The following is a 23,026-nucleotide window of genomic DNA, read 5'->3' as shown; positions in this document are numbered from 1 at the left end:
AATGATCTAGCTAACTGCACTACTCTCCTTCAATGGATGCAATGACAGATTAGTGCAGTTATGTCTTTCTTTGTTATTCTGTTGCCCTGTAAGTAGTTGTCCTAAAAATAGAATGTTCCTATTTCTGTTGACATTGAAGTTCAAATAGTATAAGCCTGTATTTCTGAAGCAGAGTGTTGTGGGTTCTTTTCCTTATGCTTATATGTGGCTTACTGATAATTATGGTGTCCACAGATTGATTTAAACTTGGTGTAATCTGGCTCAATTTTGTTTTGATCACTTTTTTTATATGAGTACTGGAATTGTCAGCTTTATTTATTTCAGTTTTATAATTAAGGACCTGTCATGTCATGTCCTCTAGGTCAGTGTTTCTCAACCTTTTTTATACCAGGGACTGAGTTGCTGCCTTCCCAAACTATGGCAGGGAGATCTGAGGGACTGGTGCTGGTCCATGGACCAATCATTGAGAGACACTGCTTAGGTGACTTCTGAAATTTGAATGCAGAATACATCGAAACAATCCATACCTGCCTCAAAACAAAACCAATATTTCCCATCATCAATAAAACAACTATAACTCAACCCCAAACACTCAGTATGCTCCTTGCCCAATTGCCTGGGGGAAAAATGATGGACTTTGCAGCATGCCTGGAATGTTCAGGAATCTGGACATTTATAGACTAGCAGGGTAGCAATTCCAAAATTTAAGGCCCCCTTGAAAAACACCTTGCCATCTGCCTTCTCTCAGTTTAAATTGAGAGAACGCTAGCTTAGTCACTTCCAATGATTGCAGACGTGGCAGTACAGTCTCACACAGCATGATATGCCCATCCCAGCTTTCTGTGCACCAGATGAGTGTGTGTGGCTGATGCTTATATGTAATTAAAATCTTTAGCATGATAGGTGCCTAGATAGTGAATACATTTTTTTGGTAATAACCAATTAGTTACATTATTGGATCAGTTTTATTAATGTTGATTCCTCTAATGATGATTTTACTGTTTCACTTACTTTACTTTCTGGATTAGAAACGTGTTCCTTCCATGGCTAGAAAAGACTGTGCTGCCAGATTGAAGGAGAAGAAACTCTTTGAGATGTTCCCAACTATAAACCAAAACTTCTTAATGGACATCTTCAAGGACAACAAGTGAGAGATCTTTAAATGTTTCCTTTGTAAAATGCTGCATAGTAATAACATACAGTGCATGGTTATTCTGTCACAATTAAGTGCCCAAAAAGTTAATACTTTGTTAAAGAATGGTTCTATCCCAGTGGTTCTCAAACTTTTGTACTGGTGACCCTTTTCACATAGCAAGCCTCTGAGTGCGAGCCCCCCTTATAAATTAAAAACACTTTTTTATATATTTAACACCATTATAAATGCTGGAGGCAAAGTGGGGTTTAGGGTGGAGGCTGACAGCTCGCAATCCCCCCATGTAATAACCTTGCGACTCCCTGAGGGGTCCCGACCCCCAGTTTGAGAACCCCTGTTCTAGCCAATATAACAAAAATAAGTTTGGCTTTAATTAAAGGCCAAACTTCGTGGTCCTTAACAGCAAAGATTTTTTTTTCAGATTTATATATGTTTTCACTTGTTTTAATCTTGTCTTACTACTTTGAGAAGATTCTTTTCTCATTCCCTCACTTTCCTTCTACTATACTCAATGGATGATGTTGACTCACTCAAGCCACTTTCTATCAATGATTCTGCTAACTCAAGGAGCAGCCATCCTAAGAATTGACTTGAAGAGATTGGCAAGTAATGGGAACAGTATGGTCAGTGAGACTGGCACTCAGCCAGAGGGAAAATCTACCGTGGCCTAACATCTGCTGCTAATTCTCTACTCCTCACCACAGCAGCTATGAAGCAGGCTGTGGCAGTGTCATCTCTCCTTCCATCCATCTTGCATCAGATTCTTTTCAGCGTCTTATCCTTGATGTCCAGCTACCACTTGAAACTCAAGATTGTGAAAACTGAGGTCCATCATTCTTCCTAAAACTTCCCTTCTCCTTCTCTTGCTATCACCCTTGACCATTCCCACTATCTTCCTCTTCACACAGGTTTCTTGCTTCCTGCATGTTCTCCCTACACATCTAGGCTGTCATCAAATCTTGTAGGTTATTTCTCTACAGCATCTCTAAAATTTGTCCTTTTCTCCATTTCAGCTGCTCAAAACTTGTCCATACCTTGGTCATCATTCACTTTTACTGTTGCAGCCACCTCCTCTCTCACCTCTCTGTAACTTTCTTTAGTTCATCTAAAGTGCTGCTGCTAAAATAGTCATTCTCATCCACTGCTCAGGCCATTTCACAGGCCTCCCTGAATCCATTCATCGGTTTCCCTTAACCTTTTACATTAAGTTTAAGGAGCCTGTCCTCCCTTTCAAGCCCATACAAATTCACTGTTGTAGCATCTTTGTTTTCATTTCTTTCTTTCCTCACAAGTTTCCCTCCTAATTCTTTCCTCGGTATCCTTGCCTTTATGGCTTCTTCACAACACCTCATTGATTTAAAACAGTCTCCCCTTTATCAGACTATTGAGCAATATGAAAAATAGAGGACTACCAAAGTTGTGATAGAACAGGATTAATTTATTCCATAAATCTTTATAGCAAAGGCTGATTGAAAATAAGACTCAGTATTACATGGTTTGCTTAATGCTCAAAGGTACAATGTCAATATATTCTTCATGATTTTTTAAAGTCACTTTTCTTACTATTGGTTATAAATTCCCAGAAGCTTGAAAATGAAATCTGTTTTCTTCTCACAATTATTTTCTCAGCCACACTGACGCACATGATTGTTGTTGTAGTGTAGGTCGTGAGTGCTGGACTATTGTCTATGATTTCTTTTTTCTTAATGAGCACTTCTGTTTAAAATGCACACAAAGAATACCATGACCTTTGAAAACAGAAATAATAAAGTTCTGTTTTGATTCTACAAATCTTAGCAGTGTCTGTCCCTTTTAATTACTATCTGTCAAACAGCACTTTGTACATCTGTTAGCACCAAGGCAAGTATGCAATTCAATGAATATCTGAGTCTGGTGATGTAGTACGAGGAACTTTGCTGAACTAGTGAGTAGAAAAGTGACAACTCCAGTACTATTATGATAGCATTTACTCCCGTAGCTGTATGAAGGTCTACTGTATATATTTTAACAAATGCAGCTGCTGTTAATATGCATTGGGACAATATATATGCAAAGTTACTGATATTTTATTGACTTCTCTACAGCTACTCCTTAGAACAGACCGAGCAATTTCTGAACTGTGTCCTGGAGGCAGACCCTGTAAAAACGGTTGTAGCTCAAGAGATTGCTCAGCAAAGTGACACTCTCCCTTCCTGTAGTGCTATAAAGAACCGAGAGAAAAAGGTACAAGCCAACTTTTTTCATAATTACAAATATATATATACTGAAGTCCTGTATCAGTGTTATAGTACACATTTTGCTGCAACATTTGTGGTTTGCATTTTTGTCACAGTGAATGTGGATATTTTTGACATTAGCTTCTTCCTAGAATGTGAAGCACTGAGTAAAGAACACTCCGTTCTACTGAGATTTTTAGAATGGCACTACTAACCTGTCTTTACTATTTAACAAGCTAGAACCATAAAGCTCTATTCTTCTGAAGTTTACCGGTTTTGATGTTTTGCCTAATTTTCTCAGTCACATATGCACACTCCCTTTCTTCATGGAGTGAATACTGAGATTGGGCAGGGAAAAGGGCGCTTAGAACATTCCAATCAGAAAAATCGATCTGAAAAATCCAGTCTAGAATTGGAAAGTTTGCACTTGATCAGCCGCCCTCCTCCCCATTCCCAAAGGGTATTTATTTTAAAGATCTACAGTGAAATATTTAAAAGGCCTTTTTGGAATTACCAAGGCAGCATCCTTCAGTTTAACTGAAAGCAGGGACTGCTATTTCCTCAACTGATGTCATTAGCTCCCCCATCCTCTTAGAGATAGAATCATAGAACTGGAAGGGACCTCGAGAGGTCATCTAGTCCAGTCCCCTGACAGGTGTTTGTCTAACCTGCTCTTAAAAATCTCCAATGATGGAGATTCTACAACCTCCCTAGGCAATTTATTCCAGAGCTTAAGCACCCTGGCAGTTTTTGGAATTTTTTCCTAATGTCCAACCTAAATCTCCCTTGCTGCAGTTTAAGCCCATTGCTTCTTGTCCTATCCTCAGAGGTTAAGAAAAACAATTTTTCTTCCTCCTCCTTGTAACAACCTTTTACATACTTGAAAACTGTTATCACGTCCCCTCTCAGGGTACGTCTATACTACCTGCCAGATCGGCGGGTAGTGTTTGATGTATCGGGGATCAATTTATTGCGTCTTATCTGAACACGATAAATCGATCCACTAATCAACGCCCATACTGCACTTCAGCAGGAGGAGTAAGCGGAGTCAAAAGGGGAGCCGCGGCAGTCGACTCTCCTCCTTGAGGACGGCCAGGTAAGTCGAACTAAGATACTTTGAATTCAGCTACGCGAATAGCGTAGCTGAAGTTGCGTATCTTAGTTCGACCCCCTCCGCTAGTGTAGCCCAGGCCTTAGTCTTCTCTTTTCCAGACTAAACATAGATCATGCTTTCTAGACCTTTAATTATTTTTGTTGCTGTTCACTGGACTCTCTCCAATTTGTCCACATCCTTCCTGAAATGTGGCGCCCAGAACTGGACACAATACTTCAGTTGAGGCCTAATCAGAGTGGAGTAGAGCAGAATTGCTTCTCATGTCTTGCTTACAACACTCCTGCTAATACATCCCAGAATGATGTTTGTTTTTTTTTAAACAGTGTTACATTGTTGACTCATTTAGCTTGTGATCCACTATGACCCCCAGATCCCTTTCTGCAGTACTCCTTCCTCGTCAGTCATTTCCCATTTTGTATGTGTGCAACTGATTGTTCCTTCCTAAATAGAGTACTTTGCATTTGTCCTTATTGAATTTGCTTACTTGTGCTTGTTCTATTTCTTAGTAATAAAAAATTAAACTCCTGTATATATGCATTAGCCTGACAAACAGAGACTACAAACATGGGGGGATATTTTCATTTGTCACATATCTGTCAGTAAAACATTACAGTTTTACTTGTAATGTGTTAATATTTTTCTTTCAAGCTTGTTTTCCTGCGATAAGTTTATATTTGCTATACTGCAATGAATAAATATCACATAGCCCATGTTTCAGACACAAGTAATCTCACTTAGAGGTTGATACTGCTCAGTGAGATCAATGGGAGTTTTGCAGTGGACTTCAATGGAATTTGGATCAGGCCTTATTGCAGATGTTACCTGTCGCAGGCAAAAAAATCCAAGGAGGCTGAAGATGTTCTGAATGAGATGGTGTTCCAAGACATTGAGTACCCTGGGTATCATGACTTTAGAGCAGAGGCTTTCCTTCACCAGGAAAAGAAACAGGAATGCTTAAAAAAAGCAGAGGCGGCGTGTCGCATGGGTATGAAGCCTGTGGCAGCATTTTATGCACAACAGGTAAAAAGAGAAAAGTGTGTTGTGTTTTGATTTGAGGATGTACTAAATACCCAACTGAATGTGATTTGAACATGAATTCACCTACTGCACTTGTTTGGATTTGCTTTATTGTTAAACCTCCCAAAATATGCAAATCTTGGGAAGTCCCCCAACTATCACAAATGCATTCATTGGTTAGAAAGTAAATTGTAGTTTTACACTGATCTGAAAGCTTGTGTAAAACTAATATTTTTATAGTGCAAATTTCTATTGAAAGTTTTAAAACTATGAAATACTCATCATATTTTTGCTATACAGTGATATAGAAATGTTACTATAAAATCATTTTTCTAGGGCTGTCAAGTTTTCACAGTTAACTCACACGATTAACTAAAAAAATTAATTGTGATTAAAAAATGAATTGCAATTAATTGCACTGTTAAACAACAGAATACCAATTGAAATTTATTAAATATTTTTGGATGTTGTTCTACATTTTCAAATATATTGATTTAAGTTACAACACAGAATTCCAAGTGTACAGTGCTCACTTTATATTATTTTGGCTATATGAATCTTTAGCGCATCTGACATGTAAATTTCTTGCGACGCCGGCCACAATGGTGCCATGCAAACACCTGTTCTCACTTTCAGGTGTCATTATCATTAAGAAGTGGGCAGCATTATCTCCCATAAATGTAAACAAACTTTTTTCTCTTAATTGGCTGAACAAGAAATAGGACTGAGTGGACTTGTAGGCTCTAAAGTTTTACATTGTTTTGTTTTTGAGTACAGTTATGTAACAAAAATACCCCCTACATTTGTAAGGTGCACTTTCATGATAAACAGATTGCACTACAGTAGTTGTATGAGGTGAATTGAAAAATACTATTTCTTTTATTTATCATTTTACAGTGTAAATATTTTAATAAAAAACAAATATAAAGTGAACACTGTACACTTTGTATTCTGTGTTGTAATTCAAATTAATATATCTGAAAGTGTAGGAAACACCCAAAAATATTTAAATAAATGGTATTCTATTATTGTTTAACAGCGCGATTAATCACAATTTTTTTAATTGTACAATTATTTTTATCACACAATTAATCGCGATTAATTTTTTTAATTGACAGTGCTACATTTTTCTAATAGAATATTTAATATTTTGTACATATTCTGTACAATTTTATTACCTATTACTCATATCTGTGAGTTGAGAAATTTTATTAAAATATTTAGTATCTGATTCTTTTTTTTTTTTAAAGTAGCTTTGTTATGTTTCTAATCTAGATATTGTTATGGCTTGTTCAGGAAGATTCTAAATAGTGATGTCTGCATGATTGTTGGACAGAAATATAATTCTGTCATTCATCATGGACACAAATTATAAGTGGAAATTTGCAAAATAAAGAATTTATTCTAGGGCTTTTAGGGAAGAGCTAACTGTTACCTTCACTCTTGTGAAATACTTGCCTCTTGTGTTTAATTTTTTCTTTGTACTTTCAATTTGAGGCAAAAATTGTAAAAACTAGATTTTGTTTGTGAGCCTGAGTTTGAGACTTGAATGTTTATGGTGTTTGCCTGTGCTTACAGCTCCCTGCAAGTGAGGATTGCAGGGCTGGTATCTCTTAATCTGCCACTAATACTGGGCAGCCACTAGAGAAACTTTATGGGCTTGGCTACACTTGAAAGTTGCAGCGCTGGGAGTTACAGCGCTGGTCGTGCAGCTGTCCAGGGCCAGCGCTGGTGTGTGGCCACACTCACAGCTACCAGCGCTGGTGTGTGGCCACATTTGCAGCATTTACAGCGCTGTTGGGAGTGCTGCATTATGGGCAGCTATCCCAGCATTCAAGTGGCAACAACGTGCTTTTCAAAAGAGGGGGGTGGAGGGTGGTGTACTGTGACAGGGAGCGGGGAAGATAGAGAGAGTGAATTTTTGGAGCCAACACTGTGTGTTAGCTTCCCTGGATTGAAAAATCACAAAATGTTCGCGAACCCTTAGTCTTAATTGCAAACAGCCTGCATCCAACGCTGTTTCTCCGTCAAGCAAACTGCTTGCCTCTCATTTGATCGTTCACAGCCAGGTACAGATAGCTCCTGTTTGCTGTGATCAGTGTTTGTTTTTTAGATAAGCAGTTCAACGGAGCTCCGATCTGAGTTAACAACAAAACAATGAGAGGCTGCATAACAAAACAAAGAGAGTAATTTAGTTTAAAGCATTCTGGGATATCTCCTTATTCCCTGGAGGCCAATAAAAGCGCTGGTGTGTGTCCACACTTGATGAGCAGCGCTGGATCACCAGCGCTGCAATCGCTACACCCCAACCTGGCCAGGTGTACAGCCAGCGCTGCAGCCAGGGAGTTGCAGCACTGGATGTGCCTTGCAAGTGTGGACGGTTACTAATTGCAGCGCTGGAAAGCCTCTACCAGTGCTGCAACTTGCAAGTGTAGCCAAGCCCTAAGACAAAATGTCACCTGCAATCTCTTCTGTTTATTGCACCATTAGGCCAATATCCTAAGAGTATTTCCACAGTTCCTAAAACTGTGTCTACTGACCTTCAAGGTCACTCTTTGCTGCTACACTCCCTATAGTGGTGGTACCTGAGGGTTTTAGATGAAGTGATTGCACTACAAAACAGAAGTACATTTATAGCCATTACAGAAAATACTCAATGTAGCATGGATCAGAAATTCAGGGCAACTGTAAACAAAGAGCCCAATCTTGCAGACACAATATCAGTGTTATTGCTTAGTGAGTAGTAAGTGTCTATGGGATTGGGCTCTTAGTTTGGGGTTGTTCCAGATTCCTGGTCCATGATAAACTCTCAACTCAGGCTACTCATTGTAGTAATCACTGCATAGGTAATACATGTTTGTAAGACTGCACCTGGGTCTGCAATTTAATATCTCCTCTGCAAACCTCTTTTTATTTAAAACATCTTTCTCATTTTTTCTAAAGATTGTTTCTGTTCAGCTGCTCCCTGCTGTATTGACAGTTCCAGTGCTTGTTCTTTGTCTCTTCACCCTCTTTTCCTTAGTAGGCTGCACTATTCCCCTGATAGAGGTGCTGCCTCCATCATGGAAGATTTTCCATAAAGAAAACCAGGAGATTTGGTAGCTATGGAGGAAATGTTCGCAACTGCATGGCTAATCTGATCTGAATGAATACATTCTGTAGACTCAGACTAGATTTAAAGTATTTGAGAGGCTTGTTCTGGCCTGTAGGCCAATTGTTTGAGACTTCTGATTTAATAAATGTACAGCTAATATTTTCAAAAAGTGCAATACCATTGATAGGATAGAATATTAACTAACAAGTTAAAATTCAACACCGAATGGGGTTTATGTGTTCATGTAGGCATCTTATACTGTTTATTTCTTTCTCTCTGGCTTTCCTTCATTTTCTTGTGTCTTCCATTCTGATCTCTTCTCTGTGCAAGCTTTGACCAGTGTCCCGTGAGTGAGTTTGATTAAATCAGCACATGACTCCCTCTAAATAGGTTTTAGTGACACACTTGCAGAATTTCAGTTGTGATTATAGTTCACAGTTTGATGTAATAAAATTTAAAAGCACCCTGCTTGTGCTGTCATCTTGAATCCTAATAACCAGTATGGAGCTTAGATTAAGTCTTAGAATTTAACAGTTGATGTGTTTATGAATAAAGGGTCGCCTTCATGAGCAGAAGATGAAAGAAGCAAACCATGCTGCTGCTGTGCAAATCTTTGAGAAAGTAAATGCATCCCTGCTGCCTGAGAATGTTTTGGATCTGCATGGTCTTCATGTAGATGAAGCCATTAATCACTTGTCCAGAGTACTACAGGAGAAAAGCCACGGTAGGAATAAACTAATAATCAATCCATGCACACAGTTATCTCTTTGACGCTATGCTCAGGAGGCCAAAGTAGAAAGAATACATCTTATAAACAGGGAAATATAAGGGGTATGAGTATTAATAATAAAGGCAACTTAGCAACACCTGAAGACAACTTGGTTTTATTGTAACTTTAACGATCCCCAGTGAATAGTGGTATTTTGTGTCATGGAAATGTAAATAAAATGTGCTTCTCTTTTCCCTTTCCCACCTGTATTTCTCTATTATTTTGTCTTTCCCTTTTTACTACACTTTATTCTATTTTTTTCTTTTCTTCTCCTCCTCCTCCTTTATCAAGGAGATCAGTTAATTTCTCCTTTATGGATTTTTCATCCCGACTTTTTTCATCAAAGTTAATCACATCCCCTTCCCTCCCGTTTCGAGTCATCTTTTCACCTTTTCTCTTTCAGTATTTTTTTTTTTTTAAATCTTAAGAAAAAGTGTTATGTTTGCAGGCCAGCATAATCCAACAATGTCCTAACACACATTTTATACAAAAATGTTCAGATTTCTGAATGATCTCTTAATGGCCTTTTAGGATAAAATTATCACCTGCGTATTGGGTTCTCTCAAGTTTCAGAAGCATTGTAACTTTCCTAAATGTCATTCTGTGCAGTTGTGCATGAAGGGTTTTTTTAATTTTCCTCCCAGTGAAGCATTCAAGTATCGCAGGAATGTTCTTTTCTTAGCAAATAAAATGTAATAAAAATAAATGCAGAAAATACTAACTTTACAAATTAAACACACCTGGAATGTTTTATAAGACATACGTACCATGTAAGGCATAACCATGTGAATAGAAAACACTTCTAAATGATCTCTTTAAAAACAGTTTCCTAATACAGGGGAAACTGAGGTGTTAAATGGGGCCTTTCACTTGCAATATGAGTACCAGAACTAATTAACTCAAAATTTGCTCATCTCATCCATACTAGTCATAAAATGAGACTCCTATACTATAAACCAGTGGTCTCCAACCTTTCTATGCACAAGATCACTTTTTGAATTTAAGTGCAACCCAGGATCTATGCTGCCCCTTCCCCGAGGCCCCGCCCTGCTCACTCCATCCCCCCTCACTCACTTTCACCAGGCTGGGTTGGAGTTGGGGTGCGGGAGGGGGCTGGGGCCAAAAGGTTCAGCGTGTGGAGGGGGGCTGGGACAAAGGGGTTTCGGCATGTGGAGGGGGGCTCCAGGCTGAAACTGGGGCAGAGGGTTGGGGTGCAGGAGGGGGTGAGGGGTGCAAGCTCTGGGGGGGGAGTTTGGGTGCAGGAGGGGGCTCCAGACTGGGGCAGAGTGTTGGAGTGCAAGGGTGCAAGCTCCGGGAGGGGGCTCAGGGTTGGGGCAGGGGGTTCGGGTGCAGGGTGATGGCTCCAGAAGGGGGCTCAAGGTTGGGGTGTGGGAGAGCTGCAGGCTCCCGCTGGATAGTTCCCGGGCAGTGGTGCAGTGGGGCTAAGGCAGGCTCCCTGCCTGCCTCTGCCCCATGCCACTCCTGGAAGTGGCCAGCGGGACACCTGGCTCCAGGCGCTGCCCCTCCTTGCAGCTCCCGTTGGCCACAGTTCCCCATTCCTGGCCAATGGGAGCTGCGGGGACGGTGCTTGCAGGCAAGAACAGTGCGCGGAGACCCCTGGTGCGCCCCTCCCCAACCCTAGGAGCTGCAGAGGCATGCTGGCCACTTCCGGGAGTGGCATGGGGCCAGGGCAGGCAGGAAGCCTGCCTTAGCCCCACTACGCTGCCAGGCTTTTAGTGGTCAAAGATTGCGATCGACTGTCAGAGGCTCCAGGATCGACCAGTCGATCATGATCTACCAGTCGGTGACCACTGCTATAAACCTGAATCTCTGCTTACTAACGTATTGTATATTTTCCTCTTAATCCATTGAGTTTTAATTTCCTGCAGCTCAACACTTATTGTTAGCAGCTCTGGAACGCTGGCAGAGTCGTCCTTGCTCAGTAGCCTCCTGACTGAAATATTTGTTTGTTTGTTTCAATTTACATAAAAAGAGACCCATCCCAGGCTCTAGGTGCTTTGAAAGTTGTCAAAGATCACAGATAATACGAAAAAGAAGTAGATAAAGGGGAGAGAGCAAGATTAGGATAGATCCTACACAAAGTGCCAATCTGTAAGTGGTCCCTTCAGTTTAAAAAAAAAAAGAAAGAAAGAAAGAAAAAGTTATCACCTCCAATTATTTAGTTATAAAATCCAGATTAATTTAACTCTTCCTTCCCCTCCCCAGTATTCCCCTTCCAGACGATACAGTAATAGTAGATTAGATGTATTGAATGTATTGAAATGCTATATTGATCCGTAGGATGTTCCCAAGAACCTGCTCCAGTGTTTGAGAAATTACTGCCCTGCTAGTCTGACTTTGATTCAGAAGTTAAAAATTAATGTACAGTTTCATGTTTCTTCCTCATCCTATCTTTGTGTGTCTTGTGAAAATTATTTCAGTTAAAAAATTTCTTTGTGCAAAACTGATGCAATTTGTTTAGATTTAAGAATTTTGCTTCATGTTCATGATGAGTTTGTTCTTGTAAACATGTTCTGTACTAAAAGTGCTGTTTTTTTTATTGTGCTCTTTTAACTATCTTATGTTCTAACTGGCGGTAAATTCCAAATACAGGTCTGACATGAATAATGAATGATATTGCTATAAAATCATGAGGTTTCTGTGACAGAGCACAATATATTGGTTTCAAGATATAGTACAGATTTGAACAGTTCACTCAGACATATTTCTTAAATACTAATGGCAAATTTAATTTACTTTTTATGCCAGAGGAAAAATGGATGGTAGTGATGCATACATAACGGTTAAAGCTAATGTAGGAAAACAGAATTGTAAATCACTGTGGTGAAAATTTTCAGATGTATGGATAAGAAAGTTCTGTTAAATGCTGAGTCTGTGCAGTGAGAACATTGTAACCGTTACAATTCCTCCTGTAACAGAGTACAAGCAGACTGGTGGTAAACCATATCTGTGTGTGATCACGGGAAGAGGAAACCATAGCCAGGGAGGAGTTGCTCGCATCAAACCAGCAGCCATTAAATACCTCACAAGCCACAACTTCAGGTGAGCTTAGATTTCTGTTACTGATATTTTGAACATACATTCAGCTAACTAAACACTGAAATGTGTTTTAGAAAACTATACAATTTGTAAAATAATTAAGGCAGCTCAACCTGGGGGGAGGGATAGCTCAGTAATTTGAGCATTGGTCTGCTAAACCCAGGGTTGTGAGTTCAATCCTTGAGGGGCCATTTATGATTCTATGAACTATCCTAATAGTTTAAGATTGCCAGGCGTCCGTTTTTTTGACCGGAACGCCCAGTCAAAAAGAGACCCTGGCAACTCTGATCAGCACTGCTGACTAGGCCGTTAAAAGTCTGGTTGGCCACAGCAGCAAGCTCCATGTGGCTTCCGGAAGTGGCAGGCATATCCCTCTGGCTCCTAGGTGCAGGAGCAGCCAGGGGGCTCTGCACACTGCACCCGCCCGAGTGCTGCCCCTACAGCTCCCATTGGCTGGGAATCACGGCCGATGGGAGCTGCAGAGTCAGCACCTGTGGGTGGGGGCAGCGTGCAGAGCCCCCTGGGAGTTTGGGGTGCAGGCTTCTGGGAGTCTCCTGCGGCAGGCATATCCCTCCCAGAGCCTGCACCCCAAACTCCCTCTGCACCCCAACCCTGAGCCCCCTTCCTCTCCCAAACTCTTTCCCAGAGCCCGTACCCCCTCCCGCATCCCAACCTCCTGCTCCAGCCCTGACCCCCCTCCTGCATCCCAAACCCCTTGTCCCTGGCTCCACCCCAAGCTGGAGCCCTGCACCCCAATCCCCTGCCCCAGCCTGGAGCCCCGTCCTGCACCTTGAACCTCTAATTTCTGGCCTCACCTCAGAGCCTGCACCCCCAGCCCAGAGCCCATACCTCCTCCCAGACTCCGACCCGCTGCCCCAGCCGGAACCCTCTCCCACACTCCGAACCCCTTGGTCCCACCTCCCAGCCTGGAGGTTCTTGCACCCCACAGTGCAATGCTCCGGAAGTCAACGCTAGCCTCGGTACTGTGGACGCAGTCTGCCGAGTTAATGCACTTAGAGCATTTTGTGTGGGGACACACACAATTGACTGTTTAAAAATGATTTCTAAAAAACTGCCTTCTATAAATTCGACCTTATTTCGTAGTGTAGACACACCCTTAGACCTTTTAAAGTTTTTCCTTCAGCCCAGCTGATTCTATCTCTGAGTTGGGAGAAGCAGATAGCACTCCTGGAGTTTTACTTCCCTTCCTTTGTGTGAGTTTGCTTGCCTGTCAGCTTTTCACTGACACCCACTGGGAGCCTTTCTCAGATCACCCAACCCCTCCTCCTTTTTTTCTAGGATCTTGAGGTTTTTGATCTCCTTTGATCCAAGGTTTAGGTTTCTGAAGCGTAAACCATTCTAACCTGGATGGAGTCAGACTTGTAGTTTCTTCTCTATTAATGGCCCAGCCATTGCTATCTTGGCTGCTTTGAAGGTGTGTTCCTGAGGCGGTTTTATCTTTGATATCGTTATCTTTGATAGCAAGTAACCCATCATAATTAACCACACAGAAGCCTGCACGTATTCGTAAAAAAATACAGATATTTCCCAGTTTGTCAGTATTACCCATTTGCAATAAGTATTACTAGTCCATGAAGGGAAACAAATACTTAGAAACATATTAAAATTAAGATTTTTATTAAGAGTGTATACACGCATGCCAAACATTTCATATGCTTACCCATACTTTTAAAAATCTATAAACTTTTTTTCCAGAATACTCTTAAACTATCATTGAATCAGAGAAATAAGATAGAGAAAATACCTATTAGTTCATCCAATAAATTGACAGTGCAGTATTATTCCCTGTTGTACTTTTTTTAGTTCTTTGACCGGTCATTAGAGATGTCTGTACTGAGGCGATAGAGAAGCACTCATGTTGAGAGGGTGCAGGATTTTTACCATCTTGTCTTTAACTTTGTAATCTGTTTGCAAGGTGGTGAAAAGCCTGCACCCAATCCTCTGGAGCAGGGGTTCTCAAACTTTTGTACTGGTGACCCCTTTCACACAGCAAGCCTCTGAGTGTGACCCCCCCTTATAAATTTAAAACATGTTTTAATATATTTAACACCATTATAAATGCTGGCTGCAAAGTGGGGTTTGGGGTGGAGGCTGACAGCTTGCAACCCCCCCTGTAATAACCTTGTGACCCCCTGAGGGGTCCTGACCCCCAGTTTGAGAACCCCTGCTCTAGTACTCCTACTATTGGTAGCTCCCAATGGAGAATTACTCCAGTGTCAGATCGCCAATTGGAGAAGATCTGAGAATGCACAGTGTAGACAAGACTTACCTGTACATGTCCCAAGCAATGAAGCATGTGGCATTTCAAATAATTCTGCAGCCTATGAATATTTTTTTTATATTCAACCTACAGTTTTCCATTTCTTAATTTCATTGAGCTATAAATAAATTCCTCTCCCTTCTGTTATATCTTCAAATATATTCCTCATAAATCAATCCCTCCAAACCTCTGAACTCCCTCCAGTTTGTTACTGTTTCTAGTTATGAGGTACCCATACCAGTGCAATATTCAAGCTATCTAAAGAGGGATCATTGTCTCCTTGCTCTATGAAGTGATTCATTTACATATCCTGCCTCAAAATTGTATTGGCCTGTTTTGTTGCCATATCGCACTAGAAATGCATGTCTGATTCCTCTTCTATTATCACTCCAAAATCTCTCTTCTTAGTACTTCTTTCCAAATTTTTCCCCCTCGCTGAAAATCTGTTTGTCTTGGATGTACTACTTTGCTTTTTACAAAAATTAATCTAATTTTTTATTTTATGACCGTGTTTCTGATCTCTTTAGGTCCCTTTTTATTTTTTTGTCCTAACTGGTCCTTCAATTCTGTATAATCTGTAAAGTTCGTTAAACACCTTCATTAATGATGATCTCTAAAAAAAGATGAAGTACAATCTGTTTAACATCAACACTGCAGTGCCACCCTAGACACCGCTCTCTGATCAGTGACAATGTCTAAAATCAATTCAAAATTTGTACTTTATAAATTCATGCCGTGGAGTTTGGTCAACACTGCACGTTTCTGAAAATTGTACCATCGGTATTGTGTGATCTTTCTTTTTCCCACCCTTATTGTTTGTTTCATTATCCTATTAGGAGTTGAAGTTAGATTTACAGGATGGCAGTTACAGGAATCCTCTTCTTTCTCTTTCTGAAGATGAGTACCACATTTGCTTTTCTTCAGAAGAATAGGGAAGAGTGGGAAAGATAAAAGCATAGCAGATATTAGGAGGATTGGGCAATTTTTTCTCTCTCTCTCATTCCAGTTGCCAAAACCCTACTGTTCACAGCTCTCTGACCGTACCAAAACCATCCCATGTAAAACCTTCCACTCTATAAATAGAGGATGTCCTGATTTCTTCACTTTGGAAATCTTGTCACCCTACTCCTGGATGACAACCTTATTCATTTTCTAGGACTAGGAGATATGGTACTGGGCATAATATAAACTTTGAATCTTAATCTTCTCTTGTTTAACAGGTTCACAGAAATAAAACCAGGCTGCCTGAAAGTCATGCTGAAGTAAAAAGATGTGAAGAAGGGGAATGTGAAACTAGAAACTTTAAACAGTATCAGTAATTATAACTTAATGTACTTTAAAAACAGTATTTTAATAGAAATATTTTTCAACTTATTTTATAGCAATTAGTTTTGACAGCATGTGTTTCCAATAAAATGGTAAGAGTGAAGTGTATTTTTTCGTAACTTCAAAGGGAAGATCCTCTTACAGAGATTGTAATATGAGCAGTACAGACCTGCAATACTGCTAAACAATAGATGCAGTGTTAAAGAGAAATTAAGGTCTCCGTTTTCAAACACTGCTTCCTTCTCAGTGAAGACAGAGCCCAAGATTATCTCTGGCCCAATACATTTTAATAGTTGTGGATTTTGTAACTTTAAAATATACACAGTAAAAGTTAACTTGTTTAAAGATAGTTATTGTGTGTTTTAGAACTTTGAGTTGAGATTTTCAAAGGAGCCTAAAGGAGCAAGGTATCCAGCCCCCATGGAAATTTGAAACCCAAGGCAGGTGGGTGCCTAACACTCAAAGGCTCTTTTTGAAAATCTGAGCCATGATCTTTAAGTGGTCTTTTCTTGAAAATATGGGCCAGTTCTGATGTCTTTATTCATACAGAACTCTTCTTGTAGTCAATAGGAGTTGTGTTTTATAAGGACTCTCGATTGGGACCTAAAGTCTGTTAGGAAATTTTATTAATGCACCTTAATTCTTTAAGGAAAAAAAACATAACCCCGTAGTCTCATCTCTACCTACATTTTATCTGTGTATAATAAAATAAATAAATAAGTAGATAAATTGGCATGTATCCAGTAGTAAATATTATGTTTAACTGCATGGCATTTCAAGCACATTTTCGAGCAGCAAAACAGATTATAGTAGTATAGTGGTAATTGCGTAACTGGAAAGATCAGATTAGAGGAAGAATTTCTTTGCAATAATGGTTCTTCAGGATCCAGAAAATGTGCTTATAATGCCTCTGCCCCCCCATACTTAGAAGATATTTTTCAGTAAACAGAGTGTTTATTTTAAGAACAAAATGGAACATCTTAAAATATGCTTTTATTATAGTATGTAACAGCCTTGAAAATTGAGAGGCATAAATTTCCTTTAATATAATAGTTTGTAAAGCTTTTCTGTGAAACTTTGTTTTCATAACAATTGAGTTATGTACTGGAAATAATGTTAATAGGTGAATGTGAGGTATTTTTCATATTCTTAAGTTAGTATGTCAGTAACAGTTTTTTTTGGGGGGGGGATTTTCAAAACAGTACCCTTTGTTTGTGTGTACACGGAGTTGTATGCACACAAATAACAGAATTTACATGCACCACCCCATTTGTATGTGCCACTGAGGCCTCGGGGGCCAGGCAGGCCTGTACTCAGCTAGCCTGGGATGCCTCCAGTGTTGCAGTGTCCAAGCTGTTATGTTTATCATGCTAGCTTGAACTGAGCTAGCATAAGTCTGTCTACCCATGCTAGGAATAATGCCTCCCAGCTGCAGTGTAAACATACCCTCTAATAACTGTGTTTTGGTTTGTGGTTACTTATGTACACGATTTGTCTCTCCACTTTAGCTCTCTGCCCTGTTCCTGTAGGCAAAATGTTCAAATATAAAAGAACCCTGCTCTTAAAGTCCTTAAGAGCAGAGTTCTTTTTACACTTCTGCACTGTGCACTAGGGGCCTGAATATGGTAACGGGCAGCAGTGTCATAACATAAGATAAATAGATCCTTCTCTATGGAAATCAATGGCCAAACTTCCATTGATTTCCGTGGTGTATAATCTAACCCTAAGGTACCAATTAAGCAATGCATTTTTAACATGTGCTTAAGTCTCATTAAAGCAATGGGACTAAAGTATTCTGCTTTGCTGAATTGGGACCTAAAAAGGAGGAGAAAACCAGAGTGGAAGAGGAGTGGTGGATATACAAAAAACCTCCTCTCTATCTTGGATTATTTGCCTACTTTTCCAGAAGAAACATTGAAACTTTTTTTTTCATTTTTATAGCCTTTGTTTTGGGAGCCCAATAATTTTATTTTATAATGGGAAGAACTGTTTTAAATAACTGTATTTTAAAATATTTTGAAGTAGGTAACATTTTTTGGGACTTCCAGCCTTTACGGTGTCCTTTTAAGAAGAAATCAGTGACATAATTTTTACTATGAAAATTTCAAACTTTAAAGTATTACCACCAGCACTCTGAAAGAACATACACTATTAAAATAGGTATGCACCAGTTTCTTCTTTTCCTTTTATTTAACAGGACACTGTAGAGGTTAGTAGGCCAAAAATATGACTCCTTTCTTTTAAAAATACTTGTTCTTAAAGTTCACTCAATTTATTAAATTTAAAAAAATGCTTCAAAACTTCTTCCTAAAGAAAAGTTAATGTCAGAAGCTTAGCATTCATGAGCAGTTCTCAATAACAGACCCATACATGCACATGCAATGAAAGAAAACATGATTCTGTAAAGGAACAGATTTGTTTAAAAAAAAAATAATTAAAGATCATCTTTCAGATTTCCAGGGATTATAAAAATAATAAGGCAAAACTGATTTTTAAAATACTTTGGTCCTTTTTATTAATGCTTTTGGGTTTTTTTTATAGTTTGTGGTTCAATTTCTTTTAAACTTTAAATATTTTTCTAGGCTTAGTTAGGTCATCTTAAACACAGTCATAGCGGTACCTTTTTGAGGTTAAGTTGTTGGAAACCTTTGTAATTCAGGAGTCCTCATTCTTACAGTTTTATAGATGCCCCATACTACATTATAAGGAGACGATTTTAATAATCATGCACTGTATATAAGCAATATTCATTGCATGCCCTACAGAACTTTTATTCTAATTAAGTTTTACTGTGAAGCGGTGGAATTTATCCACATTGACATCCAGCGTGTTCATCAAACATGTGCAGAACATGTGTGGATAAGAGGATAATCCCAGTGTTGGTATTATTAAACCAATGTCGTTGTAAAAGTGTTGAGATGCATTAGACATAGAATTTCATTACCAGTGCTTATATCTTTAAATGTAATTCACATTTCTAGAATGGTAATTAGCCCTCTTCACAGAATTGAAGAGAGGCTGGAGTAGAACACACTGAAAAAGAAGAATACTTTGACTTTTCACAGTTCTGTGGTAGCAAGGTTATTTTTCTTTAAAAAGAAAAAAAAATGATCTTACTATCTCAACTAATGGGCAAGCTCTGATGAGGATTAAATGACTGATACCTATGAAAGTGCACATAATAAAAGTACAGGTTTGCAGCTATCCATTGTAAAAGTTATTAGGACCTGTATAATAGATGATATACACTTATTTTTTAAATTAGAATATGAAAAAAAGAATTTTATTTGTATAAAGTTGTACATTTACTGTTAACTATCATGCTCATTTTTACTGGAATACAGTTTTGTAATTTGCATTTAGGGTTTCTTATGTCAAAATGAATTTACAAATGAAATCTAGATTAATAAAGGAATTTTACCACAAACATGATCTTCAGTCTTTCCTTCAAAGACTAACATTGTCAACGTTTGAAATAAAATAAAATGTAGTTGTGGAGTTTTGTAAGAAAGCTTGTCTTTGTTTCTTTTCTTGAAGTCATCTTCTGGGATACAAAGTAACAGATTCATGGTCTAATTTTCAGTGATGTGAATGGAAAGTGAATGGAATTTTCAGCATCTCTGAAAATCAGGTAATTGGTTCAGTATTCCTTTGTGTTTTTTCAGTAGCTGAAAAGAAGCCAAATAAGAGTAGATCCTTCTGTGCTTTGCACAGGTGAACTAGAGAGAGAAAGGTAGAAGGAGCCATTTCTCACCCACCCCCAATGCACCTCTGCAGCCTCAGGGTAAGTTAGATTCCAACCTTATGTCAAGAGAGTGCTAGGAGCAGAGTCCAGCTGCCATACTTACAGCCACTCTACAAACTTTAGGGGGCAAGGAGATGCAGCTGGTGGCATGTGTGCATGCTAATGCTAGGGTTAAGTACATGCTGAGGTTGGCACTGTTCCCTTGGCCTGACCTGAGCCATCCTGGCTCTGGTAACTAACAGGTGACAGGCTATACTTCATCCTTACACATATTTAGCTCCAGCTGTTGAGGAAAATAATTAGTCCTTATCGCCCAGAGGAGAAAGATGAGTATCAAGAGCCTGAGTAATCCTCAGAGGTTTTATTGATTCATCTTCACCTGTAGTCAGCTGAAGGTCACTGAGCAACCTACAAGACCTGACCCTAAGTCTACATTGATCAAGGGACTTCAACAGGTAAGGAGGCAGCCTATCAAGTTTGGAATCCTAAATTACAGCGCAGGGCCACTCTCTTCCTGTGGCTGAAAAGGTGAGAGCAAAGCTAATGAAATGTTTATTTTCATTGCTGTGCAAGGAGTTTTTCTTCTAGTGCACCTATGTGTACACATCCACACAACCCCTCCCCAACACTAAGAGAACATTGTGAAGGTTGCAAAGTCAAGCACTCAGATGTTAGGAAATGCCAGAATTAAGGTTGCCAGTGTAACCTTAATTCATCTTCTGTGTGTGCATTCTGATAGTCTTTAATTACATGGTCACATATTGTTTTTTCCATAGAACCCCTGCCTCATTCAGTGCACAAGACGGATGGTCCTCACTGAATGAGCAGCTGTTCAATATTTGGTTTTCTCATTGTTCAATGTGTTGCCCCAGCTCTTATTTAGAGCACACTAGTCAAACCCTGATCTGAAGACAGAATTATTGATTTCCTCATGGGCTTTTCTGCATCCTTTGTCACTATAGTATGAATGCTCTGCAAGTGTTAATGAAGTTATTTTCGCGCCACCTGTGTGAGATGGAGTGGTAATTCCCATTTTACAGATGGGGAACAAAGAGATGAAGGTCAAAAGTATTCACTAATTTTGGATGCCCAGTTTGAGATGCTTGACATGATTTTTCAGAGTCCTTAGCATTATACAGTATTAAATGTGTTTGAAGCACAGGTCCCAGTGACTTCAGTTCTAACTGTGAGCACTTAGCACTTCTGCAAATCAGACACAAGGGTCTCCATGTCAGGCACCCAGAAAATGAATGCACAAGTAGTCACTACCTGTAAAAAGTTTGTTTTAAGTGACTTGTCTAGCATCATATAGTAGAACTCTGTGGCAGCACAGGGATAGAATCCAGTTCTTTGGGGAAGCATTCACCTACCTTAACCATGCCTGTCTCCTTGTGAGTATCTAGCCATCAGCTCATGCACAACTTGTCTGAACCAGAGCTCCTAACCTTTTCTCCACAAGTCCTCCTCCCACCTCCTTTCTCAATTACTATGTAAAACACTGCCATTCTGCCTGACACTCAGTCCCATAACCTGGGCGTTATTTGATCAGAGACCTCTGTCTAGGTCCTCACATCCAGGCTATATTTAAAATTTCATACAGATTTTTTTTTCTACATAACTCTTAAGATATGGCTTCCCCTATCCATTCACACAGCTAAAACTTGTGTCTAGGCTCTCGTCATCTCAGTTACTGCAGCATCCTTCTCTCTGGCCCTGACAAATTCAGTCTTGCCCCAGCCCCAGCCATTCAGAATGCTGCTGCAAAGATATTTTTTCTAGCCTGTCGCTCTGACCATGTCACCCCTCTCTGAATCCCTCTGCTGGTGCCCCCTTCTCTGTCACATCAAACATGAGTTGTTTCCCTTTCAAGGTCCTTCATGGCCTATCCCCATCCTACCTATAATTCACTATCATAATGTCAACTCCTGCCTCCAATCACCCCATGAGGCCAGCCTACATTGCCTCCATGTTACATTTTCAAACAATCACATTCATACTTTCTCCCATGCTGCCCTTGATGCTTGGGAGGAACTCCCTGTGAAGGTACCTCCTTCAAATCCTTTTTTAAAACTCCCCTTTTCCATGATGCCTACAAAAACATGACAATGGTTAAGCCCTGCCTATAATACAAGTTCTTGTACTACCCTCACCACTGGTTTCTCAATGTCTTCCAGGGGTGCATTAAGCAGTGTTACTAATGTATCGCATGTGGTTCATTATCTCTCGTCCTCTCCCCAGGGGGAGAATGTTGTGTGCAGTGTGGTAGGGCAGGGTTTTTCAGGAGGGAAGTTGTTTTTAATATGTACATGCTGCTTCGTGTTTATGTTGGAGAAGGCATGTCAAAGAAGTACACCTTGAACTTGGAAAGGAAGATTGTGAGGTTTGTGATGTCCTTAGTTCTTGTGTGAGTTTGTTCTGCTGTCTTGGACCTGCACAGATGATTAACCTGCAATGAAGGATAGCAGTACATGTACATATTGACTGTCTCTTTGTTCTGTGTTTTTCTGCAGCCCTTAGTAAAATGGAGTCCTGATCCATGGCTGGGGCTCCTAGAGGCTATGATATTACAAATAATAATAATAGAGGGGTCCCTTGGGTTCTGGGCAAGCTGACAGTACATTGCTAGATTTTGATTGTGTTGTGAGGCAGGAAGGAGATCTGGAGTTGACATCTGCCACAGTACATCGTGGGGAAGGGTGGGTCAGCAGTTAGGGTACTGGCTTAGGACATGGGAGTCCTGGTTCAGTTCCCTGCACCACAATAGGCAAGTCACTAAGCCTCTCCGTGCTTCAGTTCCCCATCTGTAAAATGGGGATAATACACAGGGATGTCATGAGATTTACTGATGAAAAGAAGAAATGGGCATTATTATTAAAATTCTCAATTTGCAGTTAAATTATTGAAATCTGTATTTTTATAGGAAAATATTTTAAAGGGTTCATTTGTTTTCAATCGTCATTTTATTGTGATGGCTGTGTGTACTATACACACACACACAACTCTCAGTCCATCCCTTTTTAAAGGGTTTTGGCACTTGCAGTTCTATACACACTACTCTATATGAAGAGGAGAGTCTTATATTCCTTGTTGGAAGCTTTATAAATTAATTTAAAACTGCTTCTTTAATTGAAATAATTTAATGCAGCAACTGTTTTACAATCTTAACAATCTTTTTCCTCTGGACCTTTCTACTGCTATCAGTAATTGTTGCACTGCCAAAAGTCTGTCATACCAAAAGAAAGTCTGTGGCA

At 39.7% G+C, this 23,026-nt stretch overlaps 1 protein-coding gene across 1 annotated transcript in view; it reads left to right on the top strand.

The window, feature by feature from the left end:
• The window catches only part of N4BP2 (NEDD4 binding protein 2), a 72,717-nt gene extending 53,196 nt beyond the window's left edge, over positions 1–19,521 (top strand). Inside the window, exons 13-18 of the mRNA XM_045019139.1 lie at positions 1,029–1,147; positions 3,238–3,376; positions 5,315–5,503; positions 9,150–9,318; positions 12,303–12,426; positions 15,925–19,521. Coding sequence (XP_044875074.1) covers positions 1,029–1,147; positions 3,238–3,376; positions 5,315–5,503; positions 9,150–9,318; positions 12,303–12,426; positions 15,925–15,970 — 786 coding nt within the window. The 3' untranslated portion in view covers positions 15,971–19,521. The remainder of the gene's footprint in view (positions 1–1,028; positions 1,148–3,237; positions 3,377–5,314; positions 5,504–9,149; positions 9,319–12,302; positions 12,427–15,924) is intronic.
• Positions 19,522–23,026: the final 3,505 nt, after the last annotated feature.

The sequence above is a fragment of the Mauremys mutica genome, chromosome 5 (assembly GCF_020497125.1).
Source record: "Mauremys mutica isolate MM-2020 ecotype Southern chromosome 5, ASM2049712v1, whole genome shotgun sequence".
In the NCBI taxonomy this organism is placed as follows: domain Eukaryota; kingdom Metazoa; phylum Chordata; order Testudines; family Geoemydidae; genus Mauremys; species Mauremys mutica.
The sequence above is the reverse complement of the archived record's forward strand: the minus strand, read 5'-3'. Positions and strand labels throughout refer to the sequence as shown.